General features: G+C 51.3%; 1 protein-coding gene across 1 annotated transcript in view; it reads left to right on the top strand.

Moving 5' to 3' along the window:
• The window catches only part of LOC133348865 (smoothelin-like), a 60924-nt gene that overhangs the window by 36504 nt on the left and 9822 nt on the right, over positions 1–14598 (top strand). Inside the window, exons 2-8 of the mRNA XM_061561928.1 lie at positions 1521–1751; positions 4270–4369; positions 7585–10022; positions 10541–10616; positions 12002–12271; positions 13905–13953; positions 14072–14209. Coding sequence (XP_061417912.1) covers positions 1524–1751; positions 4270–4369; positions 7585–10022; positions 10541–10616; positions 12002–12271; positions 13905–13953; positions 14072–14209 — 3299 coding nt within the window. The 5' untranslated portion in view covers positions 1521–1523. The remainder of the gene's footprint in view (positions 1–1520; positions 1752–4269; positions 4370–7584; positions 10023–10540; positions 10617–12001; positions 12272–13904; positions 13954–14071; positions 14210–14598) is intronic.

Below are 14598 nucleotides of genomic sequence, written 5' to 3'. Positions count from 1 at the left end.
GATCAACTCCTAGGTGGGCTGGTAAAATAAATACCACTTTGTGGGAAGTCAAATCATCTCCCTGCTCAGATGATCACCGGGCGGGTTTTGGGGGGGGGGCCCTCGAGCCAACGGGAATGACCCTCCCCATACCATAGCCTGCCATCACTTCCTTTATGAGCGATCTTCTGACATTCTGAAACACCCACGTTGTTTCGGCGCCTCGGGATGCCACTATGCTCGTGGAGGCACGGTGTAAATAATGCAAAGGTGGCATGCGCAATGTTAGTAGACGAGCGGCGTTAAGGCCACCCAGACACGGTGGGTGCCCCCCAAGCGGTCGTGTGAACAGGGAGACACTTTGACATTCTCGTTGTTGTGTTTTTAAATCCTTTATATTAAGTTCACTTGCTTGCTTGCTTGCTTACGACCGTGCAAATCTTTCGGTCGTTTTTTAACCCACTTCCCGTGATCCAATCGAGCTGACATTTTCCACACAGACTCGTTGTGCGTGACAATTAATTTTCGTGAAATTTTTTTCCAAAAATTTTACACTTTTTAGGATTTTTATATATATATTTAATTACCAATTGCTTAATGGTGGCAGGCAATCATCTGACCCATAGGTGGCAGCCATCTCAAGCCAGAGGACGAGAGGACTCTAGCCGCCACGCATATAAAGGATTTATAGTGAAAAACTTTGTTTTTACGGGTTAATTTTTTTGTTACTTAAAACAGCAAAGTCGAGCGATGCCACGACACTTCATTGCGTCTCGTAGTCACCGCACGAGGAAACGTGAACGTGACGTGGCGCTTGTGTCGATGGCGAAGGGAGTTTGGCCGGTGAAGGAAGTCCATTTCGTGCGTTTCCATTAGGAAGTGGGAGAAATAACTTCGAGATTATTCCCATCAAAACTTCCCCTGTTTTTAATGTTATTATTTAAACAAGTTGAACAATTATCATTTCCCACGGTGGAATTCCGTCTCTGTAGCAGCCACTTACAGGCAATCGTCTGTTCTGATGTATGCGTTGCTTTTCACGGAAGCATTCTCATTGTAACACATTACAGCAAATTATTCATTAGGGATTCCGCATAACTGTACCGGAAATCATCGCCACACCCTCAACAGGCAGATGAATGCCCGCTTGCAGACCCCACGTGCTCGCTCGTCTTCTTGTGCCGCACGGGGATAGGTGGGGGGGGCTCAACTACCTATTTCAATGGCGGGGGGGGGGGGGGCGGCGTTTACCCTGGTTCTGTTGATTATTTCCTGCTTTCCATACGCACGCGTTGTGATCTACGGATGAAATGCGCCTCGCAAAATGTGAATTCTTACGTCGTTAGCATCATGATTACCTTTTAACCGGTTATCCAAATAACCTTTCAGTACAAGTCACATTGTTATTTTTTTTTAAACGAGCTCTATTATGAATCCCTTCCGCACCGATTCGAAGACAACGCCGCGCATCGGCAAAGGGGGAACAAAAAAACCCACCCCGTAAAAAAATCGTCCCCGTCCCGCCGCTCTCTCGCGCACAGGGAATGGCATCGGTGGTGAGCTCGCTGGTCATCGTCAGCCCGTCGTCGCAGTACCTCGAGCGCAGGGCCATCAGCGGCATCAGCCTGATGCCCTCTCCCAAGCAGGCGGGGTCCCCCTGGCAGGCAGGCGACCGCAGCGACGCTAACAACAACGACGACGACGACGACAACAACAACAACAACAAGGGGACATTGGGCGCCACCTGCGACAACAACGGCGCCGACACCCAGGTGTGCCTACCCAGCGCCGGTGCCAGGAACGATTTGCAAATGCGACGGCGCTGATTGTGGCTGGCCGCTTTGGCAGGTTTTTGAACGTGCGTAGAACCTCTTTGGGAGCCGTGCGTGGCCAAACGCGCTATTCGGAGGTGCGGGGGAAGGAGAGAAAACTAAATTCATAATCAACGTTTTTGGGTTTAGATCGCGTTATCTATAAATGTGTCGTAACCCTCCACCACCCGACACGGCCAATCAGTAAAAAAGTGTCACGTTGACAAAAGACAAATTAGTTCACTGCTTTAGCCCACCGGTGTGTTGAAGCGCGAAACCACAACACTTACAATTTGAGTACGACGTTTCGCTGGTAATTGCATCCAGCATCATCGGGCAAATTGCCCGATGATGCTGGAAGCAGTGAACTAATTTGTCTTTTGTCAACGTGACACTTTTTTACTGATTGGCCGTGTCGGGTGGTGGAGGGTTACGACACATTTATAAATAACGCGATCTAAACCCAAAAACGTTGATTATTAATAATATTGGTCGCGAAAGCCTACGTGTTAAACTGAGAAAACTAAACACGAAAAGCGGTTCTTAAAAACAATTAAATAGAGGTGGAAGCACCCACACTTTACCCCACCACTCACGGTCCTGCCAACTAACTTAACCGTGATGTCGCCTTCTAAACTGCTCCGTGGACAGATCAGGTGGGGGTGGTGGGGAGGGATTGAAAAAAAAGTTCCATTTGTTTTTTACCTCCGCGCCGGGAGATGGAATCGAATTGGCGACCTCTGGAGTGCAAGTCCAATATGTATGTGTGTATGTTGAACTTATTTCGCACCGTACGTAGCCAACCGTGCTAATCGGAGGTGCGGTGAAGGACAACAAACTAAAGAAAAAAAGCATTTATAGAGAAATGAGTTTAAAATCTAGACGATTTAAAAACGCATAGCTCCAGTGGCTTCCTAATATCGGAAGGAAGAGCGTTCCAGACGGTCGCGGAAGCAACCGCAACAGTGCTGGTTGTTACTGCCCGCTTGGCCGTTTATGTCTGTACGTATAACTTCTTTCGCGCCGTACGTAGTCAACCGTGCTTTTGGGGCCCCTGTTGAACCGGTGCTCGGCAACCGTGGATCAACAACAAATTTGAAATTCGTTTTTGGGGGGGGGGGGGGGGGCCCACATTTCGTTTTGAAAAGAATACTCGTGGGTTAAAAGAAGAGATGTAGACGCGAGATAGAGATATGTTTAGTGAGATGAGAGAATAGATATCGGCGAGAGCCGCGGACGTGGTGAGATAAAGGAGATGCAGACAAAAATATAGATGCGTAAGATGATAGAAGAGAGGATGCAGACAAGATAGGGACAAGAGAGATTACAATATTTACGTAAAATATTTATTAGTGTTCGATTTTGACCTGATAACTTGTGTGTGTTGTTGACTCTTTGTCAGGAATCTTTTCTTTCCTCTCGAGCTACTTGTGGGGCCCCATGCTTCTTGGTTCTTTCGGTAAAGTCACGTAGAAGGGAAATAATAAAATAATAAAAATAAAACATGATAAAATAATTCTCACGACGTTTCGGCCACAACGCAAGCAGCCGTCCTCAGGTGAAGAACAGGTCTGTCGGGAAGACAGCGTCTGCCGCGACTCTAAGGCACTCTTCCCCCTCCAACCCAGCTTAAATATACGCTCCAAGCCTGGGGTGTTTCATTCAGACGCTGTATTTCCGACAGACCTGTTCTTCACCTGAGGACGGCTGCTTGCGTTGTGGCCGAAACGTCGTGAGAATTATTTTATCATGTTTTATTTTTATTATTTTATTATTTCCCTTCTACGTCACTTTACCGAAAGAACCAAGAAGATGAATCCCTGCTGCAGTCACGAAAGCTTTAAATCGAAATTTGGGCCCCATACTCTTGCTCGATCCGCTTTGCAGCCAAGCGCCACCACTGCGCTCGATGTCACCAACTTTAACGGGTGGCGCCAGCAGCACGCCGTGTGCCGCTGTGCTCACGAGGCAGATTTACAAATATTACAGATATAGCAACACAGACAGAACTTGAATCGAGAAGATGGACTCAGATTGAGCAATCATCGCAAGGACGTGATAAACCACGTCACGTTTTGATTGCTGTGATTTTCACACACCCACCCATGCTGTTTTCGTTGACTAATTAAAGCTCATGGACATGCTGATTTCTCCAGCCCCCACCCGTTCCTGCACGCCACAAACCCTCCCCCCTCTCCACCCCCCCGTGAACTCCTGCAGCCACGACTCTACAAACCTCCCCCACCCCTCCCGTGCCTATATCAAGCCACAACAGCAGATTATTCTTTCTCACCTGATGACGGACGCTTGTGTTGCGACCGAAACGTCGTGTTCTTTTATTATTATTTTTTCTTCTACCTACGTTACTTTCCCGAAAGAACAAGAGTATGGATTCCTGCAGTCACGAAAGCTTCAAATCAAGATTGATATTATTTTCTATTTTTACCCCCCCAACTCTGCGTTGGTTGCCGTTTTTCAGCAGCGGCAGCAGCAGCAGTCGGGAACGTGTGATGGCGAGGCGTCCTCCCCAAGGCTCGGCGAACAAGAACGCGTTGAGAATGTGCCGGGGAACGACGCAGGTATTGCCGCCGCGTGGAATGGTCAGCAGCTCCGGCACGTGTCGTTCCGTGCATCGCGCGAATACGTCGTGAGAAGGTCGCACTCATTAGACACGCCAAGTGCTTGCCACAAATGAACCACAACACCTCGCTGATCTCGCCAAGGAGCCTAAACCATCACGCGAACTCCGCTCCTCCTCGAAGCAGCGGCTTTTGGCTGCTGGCCATCGAACAAAGATGGTTAACCGCATCGCTCGTGCTTTAAGATGCGCTTCTGCGGCCGTCTGGAACGCTCTTCTGTCCGATCTTAGGAAGCCGCTGGAGCTATGCACTTTTAAATCTAGATTTTAAACTCATTTATTCAGAACTGGTTTTTGTGTTTCATTTTTTGTCCTTCCCCCCGCACCTCCAATTAGCATGGTTGGCGACATACGGTGCGAAAGAAGTTCAACATACAACATACACACTGATCTTGCAATTGAATTAAATGGCAGTTGAAACAAATGGCTAGTTTCTTCAATGCCACCTCCACCCCACCCCCCTTCTGCAGGTCGTGAGTGGTGGGGGTCGTGAGTGGTGGGGTAAAGTGTGGGTCCTCCCATCCTATATTTAATTCCCTTAGAACTACCGTTTGTCTTCAGTTTCTTGTCCTTCCCCCGCACCTCTGATTAGCACGGTTGGCTGCGTGCGGTGCCGAAAGAAGCTCAACGTACACACGTACATCCCGCCCGACCCATCTGGCCAGCGTTGGAAGAGTAGGCCAAAGTACCCACCAGAGCTCCCCCTGTAGTGGAGGCGAGTCGGCCGGCAGTACGGCAAAGCAAGCAATGCCGCGCTGAGCCGGGCAGCATCTCCACCCCCTCCCCACCCGCGTGTGCTGACAGTGCGAGAAAATGTTTAAATGTAATTGGCAAATTAAATCATTGGCGAGTTTCACCGGCTGTTTTTCTTCCCCTTCAGCGCGACTCAAATTGCCACCGACACGCGTAACGAACACAAAATAATGTTGGATGCGCGTATATTTATCTTCTTACCTCTCTGCCAATTACCAGTTGGCGATGTCTCGCGATTTAATAACAACCTTTCCCGCATCTATGCTTTTTCCCCATCGCTCTGTGAAACACTGATGTTTCACCACAATAACTTGTGGCTTGCTATAAGCTATATTTACCCGTGGCATTGACAATACTCGTACAGTAATGCCAATTAATTTGCCGAGGAAAGTTTCATTTAGACTTTTTTTTTGTTCAAGAGGGCCCTGCTACATTGGGATGTTTGGCCAATTCTACTAACGGGTGTTTATTTTTTGTATTTTTTGTGTGATTAGTTTGTCCCGCACCTCCGATTAGCACGGTCGGGGACATACGGTGCGAAATAAGTTCAACATGCAATACATATACGAATACCCAAGGGGATGATGCTCAACACTGCCATCTGCTGTTTACCTCGACAGTCAAAGCCTCACAACACCTGGAAAGCCCTGGTGTTTGCCCATCCAAGTAATAACCAGCCTCAAGCCTGCTCAGCTTCCGAGATCCGACGAGCTCGGGTGCATTTATGGCACTTTGCGAGTAAACAAACGTCAATGAACCGACCACAGCTAAAGAGACAATCCCCATGGGTATACTGCATTGACACTCCTGTCATGAAAATCAAACTGGAATGCAAACAATGTATATTTATGGTATTAACACGTAGGCTTTCGTGACCAATATCATATAAAATGGAGGTTTTGTTGGGTTAGATCGCGTACATCTATAAATGTGTCGTTTAACCCGCCACCACCCGACACAGCCAACTAGTAAGGGTTGTCACGTCAACAGAACGTGCCAATTCGTCACTAGTACAGCACTTGTGTGTAGTGTAGTGTATAGTAGTGTAGTAGTATAGTAGTGTATAGTGTAGTGTATAGTAGTGTAGTAGTATAGTAGTGTATAGTGTAGTGTATAGTAGTGTAGTAGTACAGTAGTGTATAGTGTAGTGTGTAGTGTAGTGTATAGTGTAGTGTATAGTAGTGTAGTAGTATAGTAGTGTATAGTGTAGTGTATAGTGTAGTGTACTAGTACAGCACACCGCTGTGTTGGAGAGCCAAGCCACGACATTTACAATCTGAGTACGACGCTTCGCCAGTAATTACAACCAGCTTCATCAGGCAACAGCCAGATTACTAGTTGGCTATTTCGGGTGGTGGCGGGTTTAATGACACATTTATATATATTTACGTGATCTAACCCAAAAAACCTCATTATGTATTTTATGGTACTTTGAATGCGGGATGCTGCCGTGTGTGTCGTCGTCAGAACACTGGACTTGCGATCTAGATGGCGGCTCTGGTCGTTTGCCTGGCGCGGCCGGTGAAACGCTGGCGCAAGTTTCTAGAACTCCCCCCACCCTCCCCTTCAACCTCAGTTCTGTCCACCCAGGTCACATCTGATGTTTTGTGGGGTTAAATTGTGGGCACTCTCCCACCTCTTCCGAAATATCTGCCCACCGGGGGTGGGGGGGAGGGGGAAGAGTAGGCCAAACATCCGAGGAGGCCCCCCACCCGCCCTTGCCTCGAATCGTCGATCTCGCGTGGCTTTGATTGGCGAACGAGGGCGGCCAAGCATTGCGCGGCGATGCCGCTGGGTGCACGGCAAGCTTAGCAGGGGGGGCCCTTTCAGGGCTCCGCAGATTGCTCGCAGACTTTCCTCCCCCATCACGCCACGTGAGCCTCTGCGTTGCGTTGCCTTTCGCCGTGAGGTTTTACTTACGGGGGGAGAGGGGGGGAGAGGCTGTTTTTCCGAGAAAAAAATATCTATATCGCCCAAGCCGGACCCTCGGGGGGACTCATCAGAAGTCGTCTGTCACCACCTCCCACTGGAAGGTTCGAATACTTGCGAGCTCGCCGCTGAGCGATTGCGTCGGCCGTCGCCACTGGGTTAGCTGCGCCTCGCACGTAACTCCGGCGGGCGGGACATCCTTCCGCACTACTTTGCTGACTGTGCATGGACCCGTTGTCGGAATCGTTATTTAGAGTGGAGGAATCCGATGAGCTAAAAAGCTTTTTTCCACAGATGTCCATTATGCATTGCCGTGGAGCAATGTGGGTAATAGCATATGTGTGCCTCCACGTGATAATTAAAAAAATATTTTTAGTCATTCAGCCTTTTGGCCTTTCCAATGGATGACGTACAATTTTTATAAATGTGTTCCTCTCCAACCTCCGTCACCTATGACCCCTCTCTCTGCAACAGATGGACACAACGAGACACAGGCAAAGCCGGTTGCGGCAGTGGCATCAGCATCAGTGGCAGCACCGTCGACAGCAGCGGCACCAGCGGCACCGGTGGCCGTGAGCTCCGACCTCCAAGCTCCATCGCCTCCATCTCCCGGCACCAGCTACACGGTGCAGAAGAAGATCACTCTGCGTTCCGCACACGGCGCGCCACGGGTCCAGCCCGGCGCGCGCTGCAGCTCCGAGTCCGTGACGCTCTTCCTGCGCAGCGGCAGCGGCGCCGGCACGAGCGTCGCCGGAGCCGCCGCCATCGTCACCGGGACGCCTCAGGCAGCGCGTCGCGACGTGGAGCCGCTCCCCGCCAGCGCCGCATCGCTCAGCCGGAGCGGAGGCCGGAGAGACGGTGAGCGGCACGGCGGCATCGCGGGCAAGAAGGACGACGGCGGTAGTGGTGGCGACGACGACGACGATGACGCCGCCGAGCGACGGGAAGAGGATGGACACACGGCGGTGGCAGCTGCGGCGCGGTGCAACGCTGCCGCAAGAGACGGCGGCGGTCGCGTGCGGGCAGGAGGAGTTGCGGTCGGGCAGGGAGATCGCGTGGGCCACGCGGAGACCGCCCCGGCACGCGTGTGGGAGGATGACGGGTGGTCGGCCGATGGCGCAGAGGCAGCCGTCAGCTCGCTGCGCCTGCCGGGCCACGCGGGCGACACCGCGGGTACGCCGGGTGACGGTGTTGGGACTGGCGACGAGAGCGACGCCGGTGTGCCAGAGCGCGACGTGGCAAAAAGCGCCGCCTGTTGTGCGGAAGCTGCAAGAGAAGCCACTATTTTCGCGAAATCGGACACGTTTAACGACAACCGCAACAACAACAGCAGCGGTAGCAGCAGCAGCATCTATTTTTCATCAGAAATATCTCACATCGGGCACCAATATCATCCTCCAATGCCTTTTTCGGGGACGGCTCTATCAAGGGACAACAAAACGGACCACGTTCCAAGCCTTAATCATTCCAGATCCGCTGCCAGGATAACACTAAGTTCCTGTCATGCCACCAGCGCCGTTACCACGATGTTCGGAGCGCAAACGGTCAGCACCTGTGCGCACAATTTCCAGACCCCCCAGGAACAAGACTGCCGAGATTTCGTTGCCCAATTTGAGCGTCTCTGCAGGAGTCTTGAGGGGCAGCCAACGGCGGAGGAGCGGTCAGCCGAGAGCGCCGGCAGACCCGCTCTCACCGCGGTGCAGAACTCCTCCGAGACGCGGCCTGTTGCGCTTTCCCCGGACGGAAAATATGCAATCGGTGGAAAGCTTCCTCCCGATTCGCCATCCGCGCCCATTCCCAATGACGCTGGGCTGGCCCACGGCGACAGCACGTGGCCTTCGGCCAGCAGCGAAAGTCGCTGTCACGAAGTCGCGGCGAACAGCGAAGAGCGACGGGCGCCGAGCGACGGCCACGACGCGGGTCCGCCGTCGCCGACGCACCGCGACGATTTCCAACATTCAAAGCCGGCGGAGCTGGCGAATGATGCCGAACCCTCGGAGGGCGAGGAGGCGCGCACGCGTACGCCTTCAGGCGAGCGTACTATCACCGTCGGAGAAAGCCAAGGGGGCAAATTCCCGCTGACAGACACGGCTACGCCTAATGAATTCCCTCTTACGAAAGGTCACGAAAGGTCACCGCCGGCGGAGCATCTCCTCTCCCCGTTGCCAGATCCCACCGCCCCAGAAGCAAAACGGCAACACGCAGACAGAACGGAGCTCGCTCAGGCAAGCTCCGTGGACGCTGGCGAGCCACCCTTGTGCGGCCCGCAGTACCGGGGTGAGGAGGGGGACGACGAGGAAGCATCCCCGGGTCGACGGCAATCCGAGCTGACGGCGCCATCTACAGCGACGAGGGGTCGCGACGAGGTGCTCGCGAGCGCGACCCCTCCGGCTGACGGGCGGCCGTCTCGTGAGACAGTCGAGGAAGGTCTCGAAAGTCCGCCTGCGGAGAAGGACCGGTTGAGTGGTGGACGCGGGGCGGGGGAGCTGGCAGAACGGCTCGGGGTTGCCTTTGCGGAGAAGGAACGGTTGAAAGGTGGACGTGATGCCGAGGAGACGGAGGAAAGGATCAAAATTCCCTTCACAGAGAAGCAATGGGGGAGAGTTGAACACGTGGCTGAGGAGTCGGAGGAAAAGCTTCAATTTCGCGTTGCGCAGGAGGATTGGTTCAAGGGTGGACACAGCTCTGAGGAGCGAGAGAAAAGGACGGAGAAGGACGCGTTGACTGGTGGACATTGGACCGTGGTGGAGTCACATCATGAAAGCAGCAGCAGCAGCAGTAGCAGCCACAGCAGCAGGAGCATAACCGTCGAGGCTGAACGATCGGCTCGACTGGACATGTGGGGGAATGACGCAGAGCCCCAGGGAGATGGCGGAGACAAGCGCAGAGACAAGGAGGCGCTCTGGGACCTGGTGGGTAGCAAAGCCGGCAGAGGAATGTTCTCACGTGATCCGTGCGTGTGTGTTTGCCGTTGACTGGAACAGAGATTTAACATACTGTGGCTCTTTAAAAAATTAAAAAAGGTCTATTTTTGTAAATTGTCCACAATTTTATCTCCGAATGTGCTATCGGCGTCTTGTCACGAGATGAAGGGTCGATTTTGGTCTCTTGCAGAGCAGCGCGACCTTTCGTGTTAGACAATGGTCCGTGGAAGTGGATATCACAGAGCTACCTCTGAGGTCCCTTCAGGTTGACCTCTGGATCTACACAGTAGAGGGTTGCATTTTCCCACCCGCTCCGCATTATGAGAGTAATGTCCGTCGCATTGCCGCCTCACCAATATTGTAATTATCAGAGCTCGGATTTAGCCAAAGAAAGTTGCGGAGCCGCAGGCTACAGACGCCTGATCCAACGTACGAGTCACGCTGCTTCGCCACTCGCGACGTTTATTCTTTCCGTGCTCTACCGCCCCGCCACCGCCCCGACGCAGCTCCATCGAACCGGCGACGTGAACGAGCGCAGGAGGATCCGTGCCGCCATGCGGGACGTGGGCCGGGAATCGCGAGGTGAGTTCACCGAACGCCAGGGCCACGCTGAGGAGGGTCACGGAAGAGTGCGCGTGCTTATTTTGTTGGTGAAGTTATGGTGGTGAGATGTTAATTACCTTGCCTGGTATACAAGAGGTTGTGGGTTCCATCCCGACCCTTACGCCTGTAGATTTGGGTGCTGCGCATCTCTCTCCTTCTCTCTCCCCGTGGATTTGCGTGGATTTTTTCTCCGGGTCCTCCGTTTTTTCCCCTCCACATTTACAATCACCGTGCGTTGGGAGTATTTTGCTGATGTTAATTTCGACATAAGCCACTTCGTTGAGCTATCATTTGTGGCAAGGTCACTTCTGAAAAAGAGCTACGTAGTTCAGTGGTCCTTACCTGGTAACATAAAAAAATGTTCCCAAGCAGGGCTGTGAATTATTTAAAAGTGAATCTGAAAACAAGGTCTGCAAAAAGGCTTTCGTGACTGTTGGTTAATGTTTTATTCATTGTTCCGTACAATTATTCACTGACAAATCCAATTCCGAAATTAAAGCGTTTAAATTGGGAGGAGAAATAACAAAGCTCCCCATTATTACATTTCCGCTGCAGACTATTATTTTTTATCCCCGGTTCAATCAGTGAAGCGTACCAACTCTTTATCTATTACACAGTCAATATTTCTTACAACCTTACTCAATTCAAGGGATGTGTTAACTGCGAGCAGCGACTGCGTTGATAGTGCTGATTGCCGCTGGCTTCTTGCCGTTTTGCTACCGTACATGGGGCCTGTGCTCAGCGATGTGAATAATAATTATAAAATAAAATCTTTACTTTTGACGCTGCTGACATTTCATGAAAATGCCACGCAACTCGCGCCATTTTGAGGCGACAAACCACGCTTAATTTCAGGCTTATTATCGCCGCATGGACCGCTGTTAATGGACTTTTTTTTAGTCATCGCCTTCGTCTAATTAAGGAAAACCTTTGAAAATGTAAACGAGACTCAGGCCTTGGATTCATTCGGTCGTTATCTCAGCCGACGACGGCAGTCAAACATTCAGTCCGGTATTCGTTATTAAATGTTGGCGTGAGGGGCGTGAAATTCTGCGCGCCCTTTATTTTTCACGTCGCCCAAATATAGCTGAACACCAACATTTTTTTTTACATCTTCCTCAGCGCACTGCTGTCTCTCATAAATTAAGTAAATTATCTTAGTTTGCATCTTTAGTCACACTTATTCATAGCGTCTCGTCATAGTCGGTCACGTTTTCGTCGTTCGTGGGCAGTCATCGTGTTAAATAATTTCATCCGCCCACAATCGTTGATTCAAATACAAGAAAACTCGTCACTGGTTTCCCTCACGAGATCAAACAACCGGGTGCCAAGAAATGTTAAGACTCGTCGTGTTGTCCCATCAGCCACGCGGTCCCCAGCGACCGACAAGCGAGCAACGGAAGAGCGACGCGACCGAGGAGACAAGCTCTCGCTCGCCCACTTGGCAAGCTCCGTGGGAACCCCTCTCTCTGGACTGGCGCGGTCGGCCAGCGCACTGGCCTGGCGCGGCGGTGTCGGCACTCACCTGGGGAGTCCGATGGCCGACATCGGCCCCCTCCATCGCCGTCCCTGCCTTAGCGCCGTGCACGAAACGCCCCGAAGCCTTGGGCAGGCCCGAACAAGAAGCCTAAGAGGTAGCAGCAGTGTTGGGGTTACCGCGCACGGCATATTGGGGAACGACATGGTCACCTCCATCAAGGAAATCTAAACAGGTGGTTCTCAACCCTCGGGGTCTTGCAGGTGGGCGCAGGCTGTGGCGTGGGTACCGTGCAGAATACATTTTGAATGAGCACAAACCCACTTGACAATCACCTTTACGGGAAGGACCCGGCATCGCTGAAACCGTGGCTGTCGCTCGGCAAACATAAACTGTGCTCCTTTCGTTTGGAGATTTAAAAGGGCAACAAAGATATTCCTAAATGCGCACCCCTCGGGACTTGTCCTACACGGCGCACCACAGAGGCGTGCCTTCGCTGGCGCCGTGTGTTTGTAACGTGGTTTTCACGCCGAGACTGACAAGATGTCAATACCCCAACTGATTAACTTCAGTCCCATCGGTTTGAGTAGAGCTCTTAAGAGGGTCTTCAAACAAAAGGTGGCCAGGTGCCAGAACCGCTGAGATGCTCGGTTTGAATTGTGGCGAGATGTTAACTACCTCGTCTGGTATTCAGGAGGTCGCGGGTTCGATCCCAACCATGACGCCTGTATATTTAGATTTTGCATGTCTCTCTCTTCCCGTGGTCGCGTGAATTTTCTCCGGATTCTCTGGTGTTTTCCTATAATTTGGCTGCTATAGATTTCCACGTGATAAGCCACTTCGTGTGAGCTATCATTTGTGGGCAGGTCGCTTCTGAAAAAGAGCTACATAGCTCAGTGGGCCTTACCTGGTAAAATAAAAAGTTTAGAGTTGATTTTATAGAATTCAGAATCATTTTTCAAATTGGCAGAAACCAATGCGCTATAAAGCTCTTTCTCACCGATGTTCAGTTTGGGCGGATCTCAGGCGCCCGCGATTAAACCGGCTTCTCAAGCGTAGCCAGTTGATGTTGTTGGCTTGCTCATCAATGACTTTACAAAGCGTCGTCGTAAATTGGTTCATCGCTCAATGTGGCTACATTTAAGTAGAAAGACATGAATTCGATTTGAGTGTCACGTGACAAAACATTTCTGTCTGCGACAGTGTGCGCGGGAAAGTGGGCTACTTAGCGTGTCTTTAGTAGAGGGACATCGGAAGTTTTTTGAGATGTAGTTCTGTGATGGCTCCTTCATCGCGCCTTTCTCTAGCATAAGATGACGCACTGCTCTGCGAGTCTTCCAAATGGATACTTCATCTCATGCCATGACACTGATCGAGCAGAATCATTATAAATTCATGATAAAACACAAAACCAATTAAAATAGTCATTTCAAATAGCCTATAAACACCATCCAATAGCAAACAAGTCAAAGCGATTTTCAGCTCAAATGAGAACTGAGGCTGCGCTCATCTGCAATTAAAAGTCCTGAGCCAGAGCTGGACATTCCACATTGCTATGGTGGGTGCAAGTATAACCCTATGGGACAACCGCCATTGACTTCTGCACAAAGGAGGCGCTCGTTTTATCGATGCCGAGTGTGTGAGCCGACTCTTCCCGACCCGGATGTGAACCCGCCACCTTTCGAATTGCGAGCCGCTCGGCTCCAGCGCTGAGCCGCTCCGGGCTGTAAAGCTGGAAGGCGACAGGAAAACATGTTTAACGCTGCCGTGACCTTTGTTCATTTTTCCAGGCGAGTCGCCAAGTGGAAGCCACACGAAGCAGTCTGCGACTGTTGACGGGTAAGAACCCGGCGATGCCGAGGAACGCGCCGCGTACATTTGTTCGCGAGTCGCCGCGCCGCTCACGTTTGTTTTCACGCCGAGTCAATGTTCCCGCGGACTTTTGTTTTTCCCAAAGTGCTTCGCGCGGTTGGAACTCATGGCGTCATCAGCGTGGCGACCAAACGACGAAGCCGGAGCAATCGTCCTGCGGCGGCACGAACGCGAGTCCTCTCGGCTGCCGGGCGCAGGACCCTCCTGGAAGGAAGGATGCCAGGTGCAGTTGCGATGGCTGCCCTTGCTAAGGGTTCCCACTGGTTTGGATCTCATCAGCAGCATTGGGCCTGTTTAAAAATAAACTAAAACAAGTTAAAATGCTTCATGTCATTTTACTAAATTCAGGCTCTGAAAATTCAAATTTGGTTTTGTGCCGTGGTAAAAATTGGTTTTGTTCAGGTTAATGCCTCTGTTCACAGGAGTTTTCCTTCCTTTCAATTGCATCTTCTCACGTTGCGTGGCCCCTGTGCGAAGATGCAAGAATAAAACGAAGCCCTGTGGATAGGGACATGTAACCAGGGTTTAATGTCAGTCAGATCCATCCATGTCAGAGACCACCATTAGCCAGTATTATCTCTGTCTTGGCTATGGCTGTTGGCTAAGTCACGT

Source organism: Lethenteron reissneri, chromosome 28 (genome assembly GCF_015708825.2).
Source record: "Lethenteron reissneri isolate LAM-NWPU_2019-01 chromosome 28, ASM1570882v1, whole genome shotgun sequence".
Taxonomy (NCBI): domain Eukaryota; kingdom Metazoa; phylum Chordata; class Hyperoartia; order Petromyzontiformes; family Petromyzontidae; genus Lethenteron; species Lethenteron reissneri.
Note: the sequence above shows the minus strand (reverse complement) of the source record. Positions and strands in the feature narration are given on the sequence as shown.